This window comes from Sus scrofa, chromosome 15 (genome assembly GCF_054392235.1).
Source record: "Sus scrofa isolate SSC_HxYL_T2T_F1_AM1 chromosome 15, Sscrofa_HxYL_maternal_Yorkshire_Landrace_v2.0, whole genome shotgun sequence".
Lineage (NCBI taxonomy): Eukaryota > Metazoa > Chordata > Mammalia > Artiodactyla > Suidae > Sus > Sus scrofa.
Window position 1 is genome coordinate 82974798 of NC_139397.1, and position 23970 is coordinate 82998767.

At 41.7% G+C, this 23970-nt stretch overlaps 1 protein-coding gene across 1 annotated transcript in view; it reads right to left on the minus strand.

Moving 5' to 3' along the window:
• DPP4 (dipeptidyl peptidase 4) overlaps positions 1-23970 on the minus strand; it is a gene marked incomplete at its 5' end in the record, with an annotated part of 81213 nt that overhangs the window by 56979 nt on the left and 264 nt on the right. The window contains 2 exon segments of the mRNA NM_214257.1: positions 870-961; positions 1381-1479. Of these exon segments, the coding sequence (NP_999422.1) occupies positions 870-961; positions 1381-1479 (191 nt within the window).

The following is a 23970-nucleotide window of genomic DNA, read 5'->3' on the forward strand; positions in this document are numbered from 1 at the left end:
CAAGACCTCAATGTAAGACATGGAGCTATGAAATACTTTCTGCATGTGGATGTGCCAGAATCTTATCTGTCTTCCATAAAGAGGCTCTGGTGATGCAGCGGCTGACCTGGGCTGAGGTCTGATTTACAGAATAGAGAAGGGACACAAGTTAGCATACTCACTGTCCCAAGACTAAGCCAGGCTTTGAACCAGGGCTGTACAGCAGAAAGGGAAATCGGAGAGACACTTGACATGGCAAGGGAGAACTGACAGGGTGCGCTGAGTAAGTAAATATAGGGCAGGGGGCTGGGTGACAGAGGAATCTGGAGTTTCTAGCTGAAGTGACTTGGAGGAGAGCATAATATACCAAGCCGGGATGCGCAGGAAGAGGACCAGGCTGCTTTCCGCATGCTAGGAGAAGGATGGGGAAATAAGTACTTGAGCTCTGGATGCTGAGTTTCAAATGCTTGCAGGCCATCCATGGGCAGGAGCCAGCAAGCTATTGGAAAAACAGGTGTGGATTGTGAGAGGAGGTGAGTGTTAAGAGCATGTATTTGAGAAGCCAGGCCAAGAAGAACCCTGATGCAGTGGGAATGTGTGGACTTCCCTGAAGGAAAGCATGCAGAGAGGGAGGAGGGAGGCCAGCAGTGAAGACAGGGCCCTGAAGGGCACTTACACTGCAAATGTAGGCAGAGGAGGAGGAATCGCCAAAGGAGACTAGAAAGTAGCCAAGGCAGGGAGCATTCCAAGAAGAGAAAGATCCACTGTGCCATATGCTGCTGAGAGAGTCCAAAAGAATGAGAAACGATAGTACTCACGATTTGAAAGGTTATGAAAAAAAATCCCCAGAATTCCCTTAAAGCATGAATTAATTATGTGATTAAACATACAAATGTACTGTTCTCCAAGAAAATGGAGCTGTTTCCATATTCAGCATTGAATAGCAAGATATTATTTTCTTGTTTGTAGAGATATTCATGATCTAAAGAGAGAAAACGGCCAGATCAATATTTCAAGTTGCTATTAAACATCTTCATAAGCTAAAAAAAAAAAAAAAATCAGGCAATAAAAATTTAAGATTTAAATTCACACCAGTACGAAAAAGGCTTTTCTAAGTTGGAAAAACATTAACTGATGAATATTACACTAGTACGCCTTCATTTTCCCATCATTATTGTAAAGGGCTCAATTCATTTCATGTTTTATAGTACATATCAAAGAAATGCTAAGGTTTCTTTCTGTCTCATCTCCCTTTGCACCCTTAAGTAGAAAAAAAGTACTCTCCCATATGGTGTAAAATAAAATCAAGAATATCTTCCCAACGCCATAAAAGTGCCCCACAACCTAACTAGAACGAAAATAAGGATAAAAATCAGCCCCTCCCCCTCAAAAACTCCTTACCTGAAATCCATTGCAAGGTATAGAACTTCACTCTAAAAGTACTTTTTAAATAATCAGTTAGCGTGTAGGTTCTGCGACTATCAGCTGCAGCATCATCTGCTGGTTGGAAAAAAGAGCCAAATGTTCAGTAAGATGGGGTAGCCTAAATTTCAAAAAAAATTTTTTTAAAAAGGGATCTCTATTGTGTACACTGGTCACAAAATACAGAAATACACTTGCAGAACACATTTTGAGAGATTTTGGTCTGAGTAGACGGCTAAATATGCATTTGCTGTTAAAGTGGATGTGAACATGTGCATTTCATAATGCTACATTCGTGAGCCTCATTACGAAGGTCTAGATCAGCAATATCCAAGGGAAATACAGTGTTGACTAGTAGCTTGAATTTTTGGGGGGTGAAATTAATTTTAATAGCATATTTTCTGTAGCCAATATATCAAAAATATTATTTCAATGTGTCAATATTTAAATACTATTAATGAGATCTTTCACATTCTTTCTTTTCATACTAAGTCTTGAAAATCCGGGAAGTAGGAGCTCCCTTATGGTGCAGTGGGTTACGGATCTGCCATGTCACTGCAGTGGCTTGGGTCACTGCTTGTGACGCAGGTTTGGTCCCTGGTACAAGGAACTTCCACATGACTTGGGCACAGCCAAAAAAAACTCTGATATTTTATTGAGGATTACAGTATATCTCAACTTGAGTAGGCACCCTCCCAGTCAAGGCAGCCATGAAGTGGATGGTAGGAGACTAGAATATCCTTTTTTGAGGTCCTGAGGTCCACTTCTAAGCTCTCTTGCTCGGCAGACCTTTAAGATATGCTGACCACCTAGTTCAGAGATCTTTGTTTCTATCATCACTCTTCCTTGAACTTGTTTAAGTTTACATAAAACTCTTCCCTTGAATTCTGTGATGACTCGATCCTCCTCTCTGCCTGTTATTTTTCCATCTCCTACTTTGACGTTAGTCTTCAGCTTTTTGCTCTTCTTTCTCTACATTCTTCCTTCCAGAGAATCCAGAGAACGTGACTTTCTGGGCTTCAGGCATCCTTTCCATTTAAATAAATGCCAAAATCTACGCTCATTACCTTAGCTACCACACCCACATTTCCAGCGCTGGCTGTGTTGAGGCTTCTCGGAAGACTTCCCCCACTCTAATCCCATATATACTTTGTCCAAAATAATTGTCTTCCTTCCAAAATTAGATTTCCATAGGAAATTTGTGTGGTTTTGTACTGTTCCTGAAGACCCAGATTCAAAGTCTGAAAATCATTTTGATATCTCCCTCTTTTTGACCACTACCCCACATCCAGTCAACCCTGTTGACTTTTCCTGTAAATTCAACCTCTGACTTTTTGCCTCCACACTACTCATCGGGCTCTTGTCATTTAATACGTCTTGCTGAGAACAACTTTTCCATGCCTACCTGTGCGATATGCTCAGCTAGGCCATGTATTCTTTGAAGACAGTGCCTTGGGTTTTTGTTTGTTGATTTGGCAGTGGGGGTGGAGGTGGAGGAGTTGGCTTTGTTTTTCATCAGCCTTAGCATCTGGCATAGCTGTGTGCCATAGGAGAGACACTTTGTTGATTGGCGTAGGGTATTATCCTATAAGCACAGTCAAGCCAATGTGATTCCTCTTCCTCAATCCCAGAGCCTCTGCTGATTACAAACAGCCTAAGGTCTTTTTCCAGACTCTACATTTTCCACATACATGTAAACATACACTCAAAATCAGCCACTGTCATAACATTCCTATAACTGCAGTTCTTTATGGGGATTTCAAAGCCAGCAGCATCTTCTCTTGTTAATTTTTTACAGCCTGTGGAAAGGTAGTTCCCTTACTGGAAATGCTCTTTCAAAAAATGTTAAGATTTTATTTCTTGTGATTTGATATGATAACATAGTCTTGTTTCTGCCTATAAAAACTTTAGTTTCAGTGGATAAAATTGCTACAATTCACGTATTTTATTGATTTAAGCCAAGTTTGTTAATTAAGAGATTTTTTAAACTATTTTTTTTTCAATTCAGTCCTGCATTTATCCCATGAAAGTTAGTAAGATGTTTGTGTTTGTTAGCAGAAACATAGCAAGTGGGTAAAACCAGTCCTTGACCTTAACATCTAAACAAGAAGTTAAGCCTTATGCCATAGAAAATATTGTTTGAAACTCGTATTGTACTACAAAACTACAAATCTGGATTTGTTCACTAAACACTCTCAAATGTTTGTATTCATCCAATCATCCTATCCATTTTATAACTATATATCAAATAGTTATAAAGTGAGTATTATTGTTGAGGAAGGGTACCCTGCTATCAAGAGTTATTAGTTTAAAATGGTCATAAGGAGTTCCTCTCATGGCTCAGTGGAAATGAATCTAACTAGCATCCATGAGGACGCAGGTTTGATCCTTGGCCTTGCTCAGTGGGTTAAGGATCCGGTGTTGCCGTGAGCTGTGGTGTAGGTCGCAGACACGGCTCGGATCTCACGTTGCTGTGGCTGTGGCATATAGGCTTGCGGCTACAGCTCTGATTTGACCCCTAGCCTGGGAACCTCCATATGCCACAGGTGCTGTCCTAAACATGCAAAAAATAAAAATAAAAAAAATTAAATGGTTACAAAAAAAATCCCACAATTGGTACAATTCAAGGTATAAATGGTTATAGACATTTACAATCCTAACATTATCTGTCGATGTAGATGTTTAGGTAGATTTATGGAGATAGAACAACTTACACACACACACATGTGCACACACACAGATACACTGCACATTGAATGAATGCTCCCTCACACCCAATTCAAAAGTTGAAATCCTAACCTCCATGTAATGGTATTAAGAGAGGGACCCTTTGGGAGGTTATTAGGTCATGAGGGTGCAAGCCCTCATGAATAGGGTTAGTACCCTTTAAAAATTGACCCCAGAAAACTCTCTTGCTCCTTCTGCCACATGAGGACAGAGAAAATGGGTCTTCCCCAGACAGCAAACACTGGATCTGCTGGCATATTGACCTTGGACTTCCCTGCCTCCAGAACTGTGAGAAATAAATATCTGTTGTTTAAGCCACCCAGTCTCTGGTTTTTTTATAACAGCAGTCTACACGAACTAAAACATACATATCTATGCTAAGTCTGCCATAGCTCTTGGTTTTGTAAGAAGAGAATGATGAACTGAGTACCTACAACACAGGTCAGATAAGGTACTGTCTCACCTGAGTGCTATCACACGTGGGAGTATTTGCCCAGGTTTTACAGGACAACACACTTGCCCTGTAAATAATAAAATAACACAGTACAGTACAATCCCCTGTGATATCACCTGCTGCCCAGGGCGCTGCTCTTCCTCACTGGGCACTTATTTCTCCTGCCGCCTCCCCTCAGTCTTTGCTGGGCTCATCCGCTCATCAGTCCCCAGCCCTTCGGAAGCCACCATCTCTGCCAGATGTAGGCTCCCTCCTGCTCAGAATGAGCTCAAGTGATTTTGATCCATTGCTGACATTCAGACATTCACACGGATGCACACCCTCTTGCTGTGACCCAGGCTGCCCTGGGCTCGAGACAGCCTCGCTCAGCTGTTTTCAAGGACCTTACAAGCCGAGTTTCCTATCCTGGTTACCCAGTCCCTGAACACCACTGAGAAACTGCAGCAAGCAGAGCAACAAATGTCCCTTGTTTTTGGCCTTGCCATTTGATAAGTGGTGCACGTTGGAAGACAATTTCTCGAAACATCTAGATAAGCAAGTTCTGTGAGATGTGAGTGCCAAGCCTAGGTTTTGACCTTTAGCAAGTTCAGAGTTTGCTGCCAAGTGACAACCTATTCTGTCAAATGCTAGAGGACACACTCATATCTCAGTTCCCTGTCTGCTTGTTCACTGACAGGGCACTGCTCATTGACAGATGAAGGTCTTTGGCTGCTGTGTGGTTTTCCTGGTGGGCCTGGGACAGTTGTTTATTTGACTTATCAGTTCAAAGCATCAAGCTAGCCAAGCAGAGCAGTTAATCAAGTTACCCATCAGCTTCTACAGGAACTCCTAGATTCACATCTCCTTGAATTTAAAAAGAAAAAAAAAAGTTTCACAAATTTATACTTTACTTCTTTGGTGAGAGCAACTGTTAGGTTGAACCATATGAAAATGCCATTTTTTAAATCAGTCAAAAGTGGCAAAATAGCTATTTTAAAGATGGTTCAACCTAATAACAATTTGTCATCAAAATACATGGTATCTTAATGAATCTTTATTGTAGGATCAAAATCATTTCTGAAGAAAAGTAATTCTGGAATGGTAAGATCCAAGTAAGAGTTCCACAGAATATTCTTGCTCTGATCACAGATTATTTTATGATGACAGGCTATTTTGAATATTTTTATATTCATTAATAATAAATCTTTTTAACCTCTATGAAATTATAAAATAAAAGATTTCTACTTCAGTAAGATAAACTGTTTTGGTAAATAAATGACTAATGAAATGCAACTAAAAAGAAATGTGCTCTTTATAGCTTATAGACTCAAAAAGTTGTAAAACATGGGGAAAAGATATCTTGTTATAGAGTTCTTGTGTTCCATATGGTAATCAGTTAACATTTGATATTGATGCTAAGGAAATGAGTGTTACTCTAGAGTTTGTTCTAGCAAAATAACAGCCTTGACATTGAGGCATAGGAAGGAAAATCAAGAAGGCCAAAGAAGAAATTGACCAGAGAGCTACTCACATCCTTTATTATCCAGCAGCACATGCAGGCTGCCACCCATCTCTAAGGATTCAACAACTACCAATAAAGGGTTGGGTTCCTGGTGGCTTTGAAATCAGAGTACCTGGGTTTGAGCCCAGGCCTCATTCTCCCACAGGAGCCTTGGGAAAATTACTGAATCTTGTAAAACCTTAGTTCTGTAATCTATAAAATGATAATAGATTGCCTGTAGGGATTTGCCGTGATAAAATGAGATAATGTATGCAATGCTCTTAGCTCAGGATTTAAAATTTAGGAAGCCCTCCAGATATGTTACACTATTTATTGTTGTCTTATTCCAAGCATGTGCTAGGCAATCAGGATACAGAAATGAAAGAAGACTCTCTCACCTAGAAGAGCTGCTGAGATTAGGAATTTCACTGCAATAAAACAATAGCTAATTAAGTTTCACTATGTTCATATCCTAAATGATCCTCATAAGACAGCCTAAGGGCATCACGTTGAGAAAGCACCTAGGATAAGCACAATCTAATTGTTTGCTAAGTACTAATGAGCATCACTTCTTCCTTCGACATATTTAATATCATCCACAGCATCCACAGTGGGAGTTGGCAGCTGATAGCATGGAGGAAAAATGTTGGACTTAGTGGAATTAGAGAATTTATGAAGAGTGCTATTTCTCTGACTGCCATACCCAGGAGGCATTAGAATATAATCACCTCCACCAGACTTACCTTCTCAATAAGAAACATCCCCAGGACATCAAGTGCCTCTGATAAATGCATGTCCATTGAGCCGAAGCCCTTGAACCTGGGACTGTGTACTCTAAGCATTTAGCCTAATATCAGCATGTCAGATGATAGGGATGTAATTGTTGTATTTTCAAAGATCTGTTCTCTGAAAGGCCAACCAGATGGCACAATGCACATTTTCCAGAGTAACAACAATTTGGAAAAAAAGGAAACAACTTAATAGGGGGTTGTCCTGGCATGACTCTGGCCTTGTTTCCTCCTCCTCCCCCTCTTTCTCTCTTCCCCCTCCACTCTATCGGCTCTGGCCTTCCCCCCCCTGTTTCTCAGACACGCAGGCCCCACTGCTGCCTCTGTCTGGAATATTCTTCCCCTAGGATATGCCTAAGACTTGCTCCCTATCTCCTTCAGGTCTTTATTTAAATGTCTCCTTCCTTCCCTGGACTAATATATGCAACCCTCCATTTAAGATATTCTCTTTATATTGCCCTTCCTGGCTCTACATTTTTTTCCTTAGTAGTGATACCATCTAACACACTATATTTTTAACTTGTGGGTCTTGTTTATTGCCTGCCTCCCTCGTTTGAACTTGAGCTCCATGAGGACACTGATTTTGTGGTGTTTTGTTCTGTTTGCTATTACATCACCGCGGCCTAGAACAGTGCCTGGCGCATCGCAGGCACTCCATAAATATTTGTCAAGTGAAAAGATAAGAGCCAGGCAACATAAACAGAACACACACCCAGGGATGGAGCTCTGCACATGAGCATTATGACCTCTAAGCAACTGTAGCAGCAGGAGAGCAGTGCCCTTGGCCAGCTGGGTCTAGATGGAGCCAGGACAGGAACCTGGGGTTCCGGCCTGCCAGTAGCTGTCACCAGGCCATCTCACTTCTCTACACCCGTGACTGTCATTTACCTTTTGTCTTTTAGCTCAACCATACACTTTTCTTTGCTCAGTAATGCTGGGAAGGGAGTCTACAGCTGCATTTCTCAGATCCCATAATCAGCAGGCTTCCCCTCAGGTCTGGCCATTAGGGAAACATGAGAAAGAGTGGCAGGAAAGGAGGAGGGAGCCCCTTTTTCTTGCTGGTCCTATCAGCCTGTGCCCAGAAGGAGCACCTGCCCCAGCTCCCACTTCCCTTGTTACACCTTAACCTGCTGCATCCTGCCTCTCAGCCATGTCAGAAGCAGCTGGGCACCTGAAACTCCTTAGAGCTTAGAGCCCAGACCTTCCGGGTCCCTCTTCTTTTGTCCCAAGCCCTAGAGGTGGCTCCTTCCTACAGTTCCTGTCTCTCAGTTCCTTCAGACTTTTCTTTTTTTTTTTTTTGCTCTTGAATTTGTGTAACCAATTTTTATATCAAATTTCTCTACTGAAACATCTAGTGTGATTTCTATATTTGTCACGTGTCTGTGAGGACTTACACATCTTACCTGTAAAATAAGATCTCTTCTAGGCTGTAAGAATACAATATCTAGACCTTGGGTTTGCAAACATTTTCTTTTTTTTTCTTTTTTGCTTTTCAGGGCCACACCTTTTGCATATGAAAGTTCCCGGGCTAGGGGTTGAATCAGAGCTGTAGCTGCCAGCCTACATCAAAGCCACAGCAATGTGGGATCTGAGCCGCATCTGTGATCTACGCCACAGCTCTCCACAGCAACGCTGGATCCTTAACCCGCTGAATGAGGCCAGAGATCAAACCTGTATCCTTATGGATCCTAGTCTGGTTTGTAACCTGCTGAGCTACAATGGGAACTCCTGGCAAACTTTTTCTTAGAGGGCCAGATAGGAAATATTTTAGGCTTTGTAACTCCTCAGGTCTGTCACTGTACCTGAAGATGGCTGCAGACCACAGGCAAATGAAAGGATGTGGTTGTATGCCAAATAAAACTTAATTTACAAAAAACACGCTGCCAGCCCTAGTTATGGTTTAATGACCCTATCTAGACATTCTTCAGAATAGCAAATAACATACATAAAAAAACCAAACAGAAGTTCCCTTTGTAGTTCAATGGGATGGGTAATGTCTCTGCAGTACCAGGACACAGGTTTGATCCTTGGTCCAGCACAGGGTTAAAGGATCCTGCTTTGCCGCAGCTGCAACATAAGTTGCAACTGGGCTCAGATTTGACCCCTGTGCTGAGGGGCGGCCAATAAATAATAAATAAACCAAAAAACAAACAAACAAAAAAACCTGCTCCTAGGATCAGTTTGAAAGTCAGATTCTGAGACTGAAATTCTAATCACCTTGAAATAATACAGATACCAACCTAAGACTCCAATCTATACCACAGAAAAGTGAAAGTGGACAGAATACTCATGTCTCAAAATTTAGGTCAAGAGGAAGATATTTATAGCTACTGGTGAAGAAATGCAAAGCCGAAGGGACTGCCTGAAGTAAATCCAGTTTACCTTGTCCAGTTCACTCTGCCTTCACCCTAGTGAAGAGACAGGAAGTTCGGTAGACACAGGAAGCTGGCACTAAACAGGGCATTGGGACAGCTTTATTCCTTTTTTTCTCTTTTTCTTCGCTGTGCCTGCGGCATATGCAACTTCCCAGATCAGGGATCAAACCCACGCCAAAGCAGTAACCAGAGACAAAACAGTGAAAACGCTGGATCCTTAACCCTTTGAGCCACCAAAGAACTCCAGCTTTACTCCTTTTTGAAGTGGAAATTGCTCTATTTCTTTATTCTGATCATAGTCCCTCCATCACTCCTTATTAGGACCCTTCTGGGAATAAACTAGACTTGTATAACAGTGGCCAGAATTAATATTGACAAAGCTTTTATGTTCCACTATGTCAACTGACATTAAACCAGTGTAATCTAAGGGGATGAGAAACAGTGGAAAGGCGGAACCATCTTAACTTTATAAATAAATGACCCACAGGTCTGTAAAATAGGCAACTATTTTAGCAAAGGGCTGGTTTCTCTTGAAAAAATACTCAATAGTACTTGTAGTGAGGTCATCAATGGGAAGTTACAGTGCAAGCTAAAAACGATTCGTTTATGTTGGAAAGAAAACTGAATAGAGAACATCAGCATTTGGGGAAGCTGAAAACTCTGACTGAATCACTGAAGAACTTTCCAGAAAGACTTATAGGCATAATCAACAAGGCTACTCTCTGTGACAACTGTTTGTTTACCAGGAAAATGATCACTGGAAAACAAAACTGCCACAGAAATTGCCTTTCCAGACTTCGCCTGGGAGAACTTTTCAAGAGTGTGAGACAAGTATTCTTATCCTCCTGGTTAAAAGAATAAAAAAAAAAAAGTTAAAATATATATAAAGAGTAAGCATTACAAATGCTTACAGAGACCTTCCAGACCTTCCAGTGTGCTCAGCTAAGGCATCACACACTTATTAACTTCTTTTCATCCCCATTTTACAGGTAAGGAAATGAAGATGCAGAGTAACCAGATTGCAGTCCCATGACGAGTAAGCCCTAGGCCATAGGGCTCTGAAGCCTGTGGTTATAACCAAGGTTCTAAACAGCCTGAGTCTTCAACAGGGTGACTGCACATGGGAAATGCTTGCTGGCAGTTTTTGTGAGTTAGCATAGTTGGATCAGATTTTATGCAAGTGTTTGGATTCAATGTTTGCAAATAATCTAAACAGGGAGCTTGGTAGTAGCATTTGGACCTGGGACAGTTGATATGTTACATTAGAACATAAATTTTTCTAGTGTACCAAAGTCAAAGGGACACCTATTCTTTCTAAAAACCTTAGAATTTTCTCTCTGGAGTGTCAGTAAGGATGGCAACTTTGTGGCTTCCCGGAAAGAAAGTTGTCCCACCCTCCTCCTCTCTTCTGTGGTACAACTTGTAATTCTCATCATCTTTTCCCTACTCTCATAAAAAGGAGTTATGTAAGCTTTATAACAGATGTCTTTTCTCCTCCCCCACCCACCGCCCCTGACCATTTTTTTCTTGTTTCCTAGATTTTTATTTTATTTTTTGTCTTCTTGGGGCTGCACCTGCAGCATATGGAGATTCCCAGGTTAGGGGTCAAATTGGAGCTGTAGCCACTGGCCTACGCCACAGCCACAGCAACATGGGATCTGAGCCTCATTGGCAACCTACACCACAGCTCATGGCAATGCTGGATCCTTAACCCACTGAACAAGGCCAGGGATCAAACCTGCAACCTCATGGATACTAGTCTGATTTGTTTCTACTGATCCACAATGGGAACTCCTTATACTTTTATTTTTTTGTGGCCTCATCCACAGCATGTGGAAGTTCCCAGACCAGGGATCAACCTGAGCTGCCATAGTGACAATGCCAAATCCTTAACCTACAGTGCCACAAGAGAACCCCCTAGATTTTAAATATAACACACCCTGAATAACTCAGGCCTTGCAGCAAACATTTTCAAAAGTGTATGAAGTTATCTGGTGAAAAGATTCAATGATTTCTCCTCTAGAGCAGAAGCCTCCACCGTAGGGACTAGGTTTATTACTCTGCTTTCTGGCCTCTGTCTGTCCCTCCCACCACTCTTTAACCCCTTCCTTGACACTCAGCACTCACAAGAAGAAGCAGTATCTTCACTTCTTCAGTATCTTCACTTTTCCCTGCCTTCTTCTGCCCTGTCTGGAAGCATGCACCGGGCACTATATACAAAATACATGCACTATATGAAAAAATACGTACTGACCCTATTGCCTCATGAAGCTATCTCCTTACTTCTCTCCTTGTTTTTATCCACAAACTTCTCAAATAAACAATTTACATCTGAGGCTGTCATTTGTTCATTTTCCTTCCTCGTGCCTCTTGAACAACCTTTACTATGTACACCATACACTGCTACCACATTATCTTCTTTGATGCCTGTTTTCTATACTATATATTCCATATATTTCTCCAATGAATCAAGCAATCTTATCTTTATCAATTACTTAAGGATTTAATCTGTATAGTCGTGCCTTAACTAGACTATGGTAAGCTGAAAGGATGAATTTATTTTATCTTTACAAAACAGCTGCTAGCACTGCACTATGTGAAGAGTTACACATGGTCTAGTAGTGGAAGACCCTATATATATGAATATAAGAACTTTAATCAGAATTAAAGTAACATAAAATAATGCTTATCAAAGAATATGTTTTTATGTGAGCCCAAAGATAATTTATTTAATTCACCAAACATTTGTCTGGCTGTACTGGGTTGGATAGTGTCCCCCCAAGATTCATGTCCACCCGGAACCTCGGAACATGGCCTTATTTGGAAACAGGGTCTCTGCTGATGTAATTAGTTAAGGGAAGGTCATACTGGAGTAGGGTGGACCCAAAATACAATGACTGCTGTCCTTATAAGAAGCCCATGTGAAGACATGCTTTTGCTGACTTGGAAAATGGAGCAGACCATGAGGAGACAGGGAGGGAAGAAGGGAATGTGGACACGAAAGAGAAATTGGTGCCACGCATATACGAGTTAAAGAAGCACCAGAAGCTGGAAGAGGCAAGGAAGGATTCTTCCCTGGAGTCTTCAGAGGGAGCATGGCCCTGACAATACCTTGATTTTGGACTTCTGGGTTTCAGAACTGTGAAAGAGTAAATTGTGGTTGTTTTAAGCCAGTGGGTATATGGTAATTTGTTACAGCAGCCCTAGGAAAGCCCCCACTGTGTTCCTCAATGTTCCAGGCATCAGAGATATGGGTAAATAAAACACGAAAAATCCCTGTCCTGAAGCTTACATTCTAATGGGGGGAGACAGGGATTCAAAGAGTAAATAAATAATGCCTTATGTTAGGAGGTTAAACACTAGAGAAATTGTGATTTTAAACAGCTCATGCAATTAGATCAGGCCCACACAGGTGTAGACTTAAAAACATGCACAACTTAGAAGTTAAAGTTGAGGAGTTCCCGTCATGGCGCAGTGGTTAATGAATCCGACTAAGAACCATGAGGTTGCGGGTTCGATCCCTGCCCTTGCTCAGTGGGTTAAGGATCCTGCGTTGCCGTGAGCTGTGGTATAGGTCACAGACGAGGCTCGGATCCTGTATTGCTATGGCTCTGGTGTAGGCTGGTGGCTACAGCTCCGATTCGACCCCTAGCCTGGGAACGTCCACATGCCGAAGTGGCAAAGAAATGGCAAAAAGACAAAAAAAAAAAAAAAAAGAAAAAGTTAAAGTTGAGAGTTAAATTTTACCTGGGGCAAAATAAGGATGATAGCCAGGAGGCAGCATTTCAGACAGCTCTGAAATACCACTCCAAAGAGGCAGAGGGGAATGTCAGCATATATGTGATTTTGGTGAAGGGGGGAGGTAAATGCAACCAAGCACATATGTTACAGAAGTTTGCTGCTAGTCTTATTAAGGTTACTGCTAGTTACGAGGAGCAGATTCATCAGGAAGGATTTTAGTGTTTTTCTAGATACGAGAAGATGCAAGAATTGGGGTCATAAAATTGTCTCCTGAAAATTAGAGTTTCCTTCATGGCTCAATGGTTAATGAACCCGACTAGGATCTATGAGGATGCAAGGTTTGATCCCTGGCCTTGCTTAGTGGTTTAAGGATCTGGCATTGCTGTGAGCTGTGGTGCAGATAGGTTACAGACTCAGCTCAGATCCCACGTTGCTGTGGCTGTGGTATAGACCGGCAGCTGTAGCTCCGATCTATATGCTGCAGGTGTGGCCCCAAAATAACAAAATAAACAAATTAATTAATTAATTAATCTTCTCCTGAAAATATCTAACTATCTGAACCTATTTTGCCAGTTTTCCCAGAGCACAGAGTGCCTCACTCCTGATCTCTACCCTGAGCTCCTTTCAAAGGGGGTGTTGAGGGTCAGCAGCTGCCAGTAGCTCATGATTCAATCCAGACAGAGGCAGATGGAAAGTACCAATCTCCGTTCACACAGGCAGTCTCCCTTCTTAATGTTGATTGTGCCATATAACACCTCTAACCACCAGGCTAAAATCCATTATATTTACCATCTCAAAGATTAGGCAGAGATTAGCGCAGGGGTCAGATAGGAAATTTGGAGAGTCGGTTTAGAATTCTGCCTACCAAAGTCATCCTACCTTTTGTGTTGGGAATATGCAACAGGGAGTAAGAAGAGAAACAGACTTTTGCAACAATTCAAGTGAAAGGAGATGGTATCTCAGGCTTGTAGCAGTAGAGGTAGTGAGATATGGCCAAATGCTGAAGGCAGAAGTCATAGGATTTACAGACCAATTAGCTGTTGAATGCGAACAAGAGAGAGAAGTGGAGGACTGCATAAATTTTGGCCTTGGCAAATGAAAAAAAAAAAAAAAAAAGAATTGCTATTTGCTGAGACAAGAGGTATTAAGGGAGGAATAAGTTTGAGAGGAGAAATGGTCCTGGGAGATATGACATCAAAAAGGAGATGTCCACTTAATAGCTGCTTACTGCAGGTCGAGTTCAGGGAAGAGGTCTGGTCTGGAGATACAAATGAGGGTGTTGTCTGGTTATAGATGGTGTTGAAGGCCATGAGAATGGATGAGATCACCTGGTGGAAAGAAGGCAGAGGTTCCAGGATGGAGTGCTAGAGTCCAAGGTTGGAAGTCAGACAGGAGGTGGCACTCTTTTTTTCTTTTTTTTTTTTTTTTCCTCAAGTATCACAATGTTTATTGATAGATACAAGTATATAAAATCAGGGCATGAACATGACTTGATAAATTAAGTAGACTTAATTTCAATACTATAATAAGAGGGACCAATTCAAATTCTCACCATTTGTTTCACACCCACAAAAACCATATCAAGGGCATTTATGATCTTTCAAAACTGATCAGTTTTGTGCAAGTAAACCATGTTTCTTTTAAAAAGACTTGTGCACTTGCCCAGGCTCAAGGATATTAAAATCTAGTACATAAAGCCCATTACTAGAGGTAGAAGGAGGCGGCACTCTTAAGGAGAAAGAGAGGGAGGCTATGGTGGCAAAGAAGGAAAACTAGTAGAGGGAGGGGGAGAAGAGGGAACTGATAGGAAATGTGAGATTCAGAGTGGGAAGCGAGCCCTGGACTTAGTGACATAGGGGTTAGGGGCCTTGATGGGACCAGAGCTGGACATTTTAGTGATGGGGTGAGGATAAAGCCTCATTCCAGTGGGTTTAAGAGGGAGCTGGAGAGGAACTGCAGATGGTGATAGCTCTTGGAGGATTTCTGTGGTAAAGAGACACAGGGAAAGGGGAGTTCCTGTCATGGCTCAGTGGTTCACAACCTGATGAGTATGCATGAGGACCCAGGTTTGATCCCTGGCCTTGCTCAGTGGGTTAAGGATCTGGTGTTGCCATGAGCTGTGGTGTAGGTCGCAGACAGGTCTTGGATCTGGCATTGCTGTGGCTCTGGTGTAGGCCGGTGGCCACAGCTCCAATTAGACCCCTAGCCTGGGAGCCTCCATATGCCATGGATGAAGCCCCAAAAGACCAAAAAAAAAAAAAAAAAAAAAAAAAAAAAGGAGAGGGAGAGAACAGGGAAAGGGACCGGGGAGTTAGCGAGAATGTGGGGTCCAGAAAAGATCCATCTTTCCTTCCTTCCTACCTTCCTTCCATCATCCCTCTCTCCCTTCCTCCTTTCCTTTCTTTAAGGTCATGAGAGATGAGAGCATATCTGTAGAGAGAAGGGGGAATGACAGTGCAGTGGGCAGAGGAAAGAGCCTGAAGCCTTGTCTCTGAGTAAGCAAAGGGGAATGGGGTCCGGGCACAAGAGAGGGTAGGTACTAGGAGGGGCAGAGGCGGGGAGAGCGCAAGTGGGCTGGACTTTCTCTTCCAATGGCCTTAGTTTTCTCCTTAAAATAGGAAGCAAGGTGGGTCAGCTGAGAATGGATGTGGGGAGGGGCTGGAGGCGTGGGGAGAGAAGACACAGGAGTGGGCCGGGGAGCTTGGGGGAGCATGTGGGCTGGGGGCGGGGAGAACATCAGGCAGCAGGAAGGGATTTTTTACTGATTTCTGGATTTTCTTTTCAGTATAGTAGAACTATTTTCATCTTAATGAAATCATTACCATGTAGATTACTTTAAACCCTACTTCCCAGGGTCAACTTTTACAGGTCTAATTTTCACCACATAAACTTTTCTATATTGACAGTTTTATTTTAACTGTCTCTGCCATGTTTTCCCTTTATGAATTGGATAAAATATAACAATTTATACATGCTTTATAAAGTTGAGAGTAATTTCCCTCAGATATTTCTGACTGTGCTCCATTGTTTCAGATTTGTATCATGAATGTTGCAAAATCAATTCTCCCATATCCTATTTTTTTTACTACTTTTTTTTTTCTATGGCTGCATCTGCAGGATACGGAAGTTTTGATGCCAGGGATTGCACCTTTGCCTCAGCAGCTAACTGAACCACTGCAATTAGATTCTTAATCCACTGTCCCACAGCAGGAATTCTGCAATTCTTCCCGTTTTTAATCATTTTGGATGCAAGAGAAACTGTCTCCTGGGCTCAAAATGTCTTCAGGATCAAAGAGGCAGAATCAAAACACCCTGTTCTGTAATAAACTTGTTTGGTTAGGAAAGACAGAAGAGGAGAGAGTTATAGGATCAGATTCTTTAGAGATCAGAGCTGTCTTGACATCTATTTTCTTTTGTTAGCAAATTAAAATTTTCCCATGTAATGAAAAGTGAGCCATTATAAAATATCTGATATGCCTACAGAGAACTCCCATTTCTTTCCTTTGGAATTCCCAGTTCAACTTAGATAATTCCCTTTCCCCTTTCAAGGGCTAAGGAAGGAGCTTCCTCCTGGTTCCAAAATGTGAGTCTTGATTAATCTAGCTCAAACTTGGTAATCCATTCCCCTCACCAGTGATTGGTTTAGAATGGACAACTGATAAAACAAATCTGGCCAACATAACATGAGAGAATGTCTGACATGGGCCAGGGGACCTCTGGAAATGGTTTTCCTCAATGATAGAACAGGCTGTGAATAAGGAAGAGCATCCTTTTTGCCTTGTGAAATGGCTGTGTGAGCAAATGAGGCAGGGTTGCAGCAGCGGTGCTCATTCTGAGAGGATAAACTCCGGAACAAAAGCCCATGGTGTGAGAAGGGCAAAGCTGAAAGGCACAGAGACCCTGGATCCTTGAGGAGGTTGTGGGTTCTGCATTAACAAACCCTAGAACTGCCCTACTTCTGCACTTCCAACTGTGGAAGATGCTGGTGTTAACACAATAGAGAGAGTGTAACGTAGGGTCAGGTATTCTGTTACTTGTAGCCAAAAGCCTTCTATCTGACACAACCCTCATACAGAACCAAGTGAATACAAACTGTTGAGGGCTAAACATGTTGGTGAACTGCATGCTGGGAGGAAGTCTCATGGCTCCAAGACTCCAAGGATTTTATTTGGGCCCATTAATTATTAACCCCTTATGCTTGGTTGGTTTCCACATGAACTTCCCTGGGTAGCATTTATCATGTTCTCTGTAGAGCTGCTATGACACTTTGGTCATTTCCTGGAAGGACATTTAACCCTTTTTATTATAGTTAATGTTTATGATTCCTTTAATGTTGTGAATTATTTGAGGGCAAGGGCCGTGTCTATTAATTTTTATTTCTAGTGACCAACAAAGGGGCTGACATAGAAAATGCTCAATAAATCTTTGCTGAATTAGAGAATTACCTTCTGTTGACATGCTGGGTGCATGGTGCACAAAGTCCTCCAAAGCACTGCCTTGGAAAATGGAAGTGTAAACAGGATAAGTGAGTTAGAGGCACCCCTGCAGATTAGCTCTTGTAGAAAGAACAGAGCCATAAGGGCAAAAGAAGGTTCCCTACTTGGGCTAGCCAGCTAACTGTTCAAAGAGTCACTTTTACCTGTGCTCCACCCTGTCCAAGCAGTCATTGTCTCTCCCCTGGATAAACCGCTTCCCACCTCTCACCATTATCTATAAACACAGGAGTCAGAGACATTTTAGAAATGGAAACACTCAGACTTAAAACAGAGAAACTCTTTTCTGTATCCCTCAGTCCTGTTGATCACATTTTTTTTCTTTTGTTTAGTTTTTTAAGGGCTGCACCCACAGCATATGGAATTTCCCAGGCTAGGTATCTAATCAGAATTTCAGCTGCTGGCCTATGCCACAGCCATGACAAGGGGGGATCTGAGCCACATCTGTGATCCATGCTGCAGCTCATGGCAATGCTGGATCCTTAACCCACTGAGTGAGGCCAGTGACTGAACCTGTATCCTCATGGATACTAGTTGGGTTCTTAACCTGTTGAGCCACCACAGGAACTCTGACCTCACTTTATTTTTATCCTAGCATGTATCTCTATCTGAAATCACTCATGTGCTTGCCCACTATCTACCCGTCCTATGACTGCAGAGGCAAAGGGAGTGGGCTCTTTGCCTCTACTCTTCAGGGCCACACAACAGCTGCCATGCAGTCAGCACTCAGTACATGATGGAGAGTTAGTAAATACTGCCTCTGGCCAATATGGGACCTCAGCCTTGCAGAGATTTCAAATCTCATACTAAAAGATTTTGTGCCTGGAATAAGAGAATAAAGGAAAATAACAGGAAAATGGGATCCATCCATGATATTCATGGACCTGAGCAGGTCTGGCTTTAAAACAACCAAGGAAAAGATGAAGATGGGGTCCTAGACCCAAAGAGTTGGTGCTAAGGCTACAGAGGCTACCCAGCATGTTTGGAGAGACCCACTGTTGAGTCAGGGAAGGGGTGGGTGGTGGTACTCATTTAATACTCACCCCCTTGCCCCTCTTCCTCTGTTATCCATCCAGAGCCACCACAGCCCTCAAGGTGCTGGGAACAAAATCCCTACTGGCTTTTACCTCTGCTTCTTGGGCCTTCCATGCTGAGATGCATGACCTAAGCTCATGGGTCTACTTGCTTCCCCAGTGGACCAAATCATGAAGAAATATGTTCATTAATGTGGAGAGTTAACTAAAGCAAATGATTTATCATCAAGTTCAGAAAAAAATCCCTTGAAAGTTATGATTTTAAAGTGTAATACAAAACTGCAAGTGTAGTACTTGGCAAAAATAAAACAGCTAACTCAGAAGTGCTAATTTTGTGGTTTCGGTTTACTCTCAGATTGAGAGACACACCCTCTTTTGAGGTCATAGTAGACCTTTGAAGACTAAAGGTAAAAATATTTACAAGATAATTGATTTACAATAATGAAAGGGTTAGTGTCAAGCTGTAAAGCAATGATTAATCATTAAGTGATGAAGGCTTCCATGAAGCATTTCCTTAAAGCAACTACTCACAGAAAACAGCAGATTTAGGGAAGGCTAGAGGTAAGAAGATCGGAATTCCCAAGTTCTAGGACTTCTTTACAAAGCCCTAAACTTCTATGTCCCAGTTTCTTCACTGCAGCAAATCAAGAAATGAATACCTTCTCTGACATGGATTGTTTTGTAAAGATCAAATGAAATAACACACCATGAGTTACAAAACATGTGTAATTCAGTTCAAGTACTAAATCTGGACCTACTACTACCACTGAAAACAATAAGAGCAGTCAAAAGGATGGGAAGTCAGTCCTGGGCTGGAAGTCGTTGACTCTCTACAAGCTTTATGGAGGAACAGAGGCAGCGGCAGCAGGCACTTATCCCCAGAACACTCAGCATCTAGGGATTCGAAGTCATGCAATTAAATATAGGCATGTGAATGGGAAGTTGTAACATTTACTCTAATATGGCTATGTAGGTTTTATACTTGGTCACAAGCTAATGAAATTGAGTTTTGAAGTACCACCTCTAGAATCATACTGTCTGAGCATGAACCTCAACTCTGTGGAACTTTGAGCAAGTTCCTTTGGTCTTTGGTAGCCAGCCTCCAAGATTTGGCTCCCAATGATCTCCACCCCCGAATGCATACTCTGAGGTAACGCCCTCTCACTGTGTGTCAGGGTTGGTTTGCGTGACCAGGAGAACACAGCAGAGGTGATGGCACGTCACCTCTGAGGCCAGGTCATAAAAGGTTCTGAGACTTCCTAGGTGGTTGCTTTCCTCAATCCTTCATTTCTAAGAGAAGGCCTTTGGGGAAGCCTGCGTGGTGGGGAACTGAGGCCTCTAGTTACAAGCTATGTGAGAGAGCTTGGAAGTGAATCCTCCAGCCCCAGTCAAGCTTTCAGATGACACCTTGACTGCAGCCTCCTGAGAGACCTTGAGCCAGACCCACACAGCCAAGCCTCTGACGAATTCCTGACCCACAGAAATTGTGAGATAACAAATATTTGTTGTTTTCAGTTTGGGGACAATTCATTATGCAGTAATAAAAAACTAAAGCACCCTCTCAAGGTTTCTATAAATCTTCTGTAAAAGTGGAGAGAATACCCTCTTTCAAAGGATCCAATGAGACATGTACTGAGAGCCCTCAGCTCAATACTGGGGTTAGAGTAAATCATGCTGGCGATTACTACATCTCTGTACCTTCTCTTCCACAAGGAAGGTGGTCCTGTGTGTACTCCTCACAGTCACATTCCCTAGGCTCAGCAATTTAAGTCTCTCTCTCTCTCTGTTTTTTTTTTTTTGTTGTTGTTGTTTGGTTGGTTTTTTTGTTTGTTTGTTTGTTTTGCTTTTTAGGGCCTCACCCAGTACATATGGAGGTTTCCAGGCTAGGGGTTGAATCGAAGCCGTAGCTGCTGGCCACAGCCACAGCCACAACAACTCAGGATCTGAGCCTCCTCATCTGTGACCTATACCACACCTCATGGCAATGATGGACTCTTAACCCACCGAGCAAAGCCAAGCATCGAACCCACATCCTCATGGTTACTAGTCGGATTCGTTTCTAATGCATCACAACGGGAACTCCACTTCATTAAGTTTTAGCATTTCATGTACACTGATCCAGCTCTAGTCAGCCATTTGACACCATTTTTCTCTAACCATCAATTGGGCAAACAGGCTTCCCTTTTTCTCTCTGAGCCCTTTTAAGATGAGAGGCGAGATGTCTAAGACGGAGAAATTTAAGGCACATGCTATAGCTAGGGAACCAAAAGCCAAAACAGCTGGCCTGAAAAAGACCAACCCACTGACCTCCGGTGCACTCAGCAAAGGTTGATAACAGTTAACTGGGTGAGCTGGAGTCAACTCAAGCTTTTACAGGGCTCTCTGTTTAGAATGTAGCCTCTGAAGTATACAAAGCTTTCATTCAGGCTCATTTCTGTGCTTTTAAACCTGGAATAGATCCTGGACTTCCTCAGGCAAACTTCATAGATGTTATCTTCTCTTTCTCTGATTATTCCTGTCTCCTCCTTCACATTGGGTTTTCTTTTATTACTGGTGGATGGCTGAGCAGTCAAATTTCCTATACACTGAAAGAGGATATTGAGGAAATTTACTGCTACAGCCATGAAAAGAACAAAAGAAGAAATGTCTCTATCCCATAGCAGAATCTAGTAAGGAAACTATCTGACAAAAAAAAAAAAAAAACAAAACAAAACTCAGTAAAAATTATGTGACAACAATTAAAAAAAAATCGGCCTATAATATAATGTCAAGAGAGAATTAAGAGGATCATAAATATTGAGTGAAAAGGTTTTATTGCCTCTAAGCCATAAAGATTTCTACAATTCCATTATGAGTAAAGTATTTTTACATATTTTACTGCTGATTCTCTGAGAAATTGAATGTTTACATGTGCAACACCCTTCCCTAGTAGGATATTTAAGAGATTTAAAACAAAATACAGTCCTTTATTATATATGCAGGAGGAGGTGACTTTTAATTTTCTTTGGTGCCACGCACAATTCCTGACCTCAAGGAGTTTTTATTCTAAAAAAAAAAAAAAATCGACAATAGTATTTATTAAGCTTACACCTTCCTAGGGCTCCCTCTGTCTAGGACTCTCTCCCTGCTCAGGGTGTGTCTGCTAAAGTCAACTTTTCATATGGAAACACTTAAGATTTTAAACCAACCTCTCAGGGGGATGAACTCAAGCTCCCTCATTTCTTCCTCCTTTTTTCCTTTGTCTGTTTATTTCTTTACTTTCCATATAACCTAGGACTCTGTTTTGCTGTTCTAGATACATCTTTCTTCTTTTCCTCCTTCCTTCTTTTTTTTCTTTCTTTTTTCCCCCTTTCCTTTCCACTTATATTTCCTCTCTCCCACCTCCCTTTCCTTTTCTCCTTTCTAGATTTGTTTGACTTTAAAACCTAGACTGCCAAGATGGAAGACACTCCTTAGGTAATGACTCTGGATCCTCTGTAAAAAGGCTGTCCCTTATTGCGGCACAGCCCAAGAACGGTATTGCTGATTTAGTAAAAATGTTGCATTCCTGAGCTTTCATCTTTGTCCCTTATGATAAGACAGAGTTGAAACAAGATAATTTCCCTTTCTCCTCAAATATACATACATGCCAATTAAGAAATCTGAGAAGAGAAATACCTTGATTGTGTAAATATAAATAAAGTGCACAATGAAACTACATCTCCATCCAGTAGCTCAAGAGGCTCTCTTAGCCACCCTAACCCTTAGTGCATCCTAAGTTTCCAATTCTAATCATTTGCATTTCTGCACAACCTTCAAATTCTGCTCTCAGTCTCCGGGATACTTCCCCTGGTTCCCCTCCAGCCTTGCCTCACTTCAACCCACCTTCCCACTGTCATGCCCAACAGCATGCTAGAACTCTCCATCATCTACAGGTTAAAGCCCTGCTGCCCACCCGCCTCTCTTGCTGAGAGTCCTCTTATGATCCCAGATAGAGGATGTGATCTTGTGTCTCTATGATGACTCACAAGTCATTCGCATTTTTTGGAAAACCTTATTTCCAGGAACTGACATTAACTATTCAGGCTTCCCCATGAAAGAAACCTCTTATGAGAAGTCTTTCCAGAATTTCCCAGAAGTGCTCTTTCTAATACCCAGAGAGGTTTGCTCAAGCCTCTCTAAATTATCTCATTGAATTGTAATCACAGTTATTCAGAGACATGGCAACCTCTCTGGAGGTCCCTTCAAGAGAATGTTCTTGAAATCTTTGTTCAAAGATTTGAACAAAGGCTATCCAGGTTACATTGATTTGTTTGCATTTCTGTTTCCCACTAGACTATAAACTTCCTGAGGTCAGGGAGATTTATATTTATAAAATTTAATCTTTGAATTTGCAGCAACTAGCACAATTCCTGGAACATGATGTAGGCCATGTGAATATTTACTGATCCTATGGGTGACCCATCCTTTTCTGACAAGAAGGCTTGTGTGTGTGGTTGTTTAAATATACAAAGTGCCACTTTATGAAAACAGTTATATGTTAACAGTTTACAACAGTCAAAAAAAAAAATGGACAGACACCTGTCTTTTAAGAGTCTAAGATGGTGGTAATCACTGCTTTCTGAAGTAACTAAAAGTCATTATCAATAGGTCAACACCATCAGTTATTTAAACTTTGGCACCTCTGCCCTGGCCCTGAAATTGTCAGTCAAAACCAAACATGATTTTTGATAGCTCTACAAACTAATTCTGAACTGTCACCTTGAAATCTAACTAAGAGCCCTCAGTATCTAAGCACCATCTACACATTTCCTAGTTGACTAGACCAAGAGAGAAAACACTACAGTTGGCTGACCAGAATGTGTAATACTGAAATGAAAGTTAACTACTGAAATGGAAAGTAGGGCCAGAGAAGACCCAAACTAGTTATTCTTATTTGTTGACATCCAACAGTGTGTATTTCATTTTATGAGTGTTTTATGTTAACAGCTAGGACAAAACCGAAACAGTGAGACAAGCTAAAAGAAATCAAGGTGGCTTTAAATGAAAGAATCCACCAAACAGCACTGATCCCACCCACTCGGAGTATTACCATGGACACCAGAGGCAGAGGAGAAATACCTACTTCTTTAAATGGTCAAATAGTTACTTTCCTGCAGCCCAACTCTCCAACTGATGGATATTCATCACCCCTGAAGGGAAACACCTGGGCTCCCCGAGCACTGCCTTTTCTTAAAAATGTATTTTGGGGCTTGCTTTCTTATTGTTTTCCCCCTTCTTATGACATCCTTATGCTGTTTGAGATTTATGAACATTACCTCTTTTCCTTTGAAGATCGTAGCCACGAAAGCTTTTTTTAAATATAAATTCAAAACGTACTAAATTTAAGTTTAATAAAAAGAAAAAATCTTAAAACTTCCCCTTATTTTCAGGAAGCATGTATTTGCCATAGATAAAACGTGGCAGGCGCAAGGCTCTCGTAGCCTAAACACTGGAGA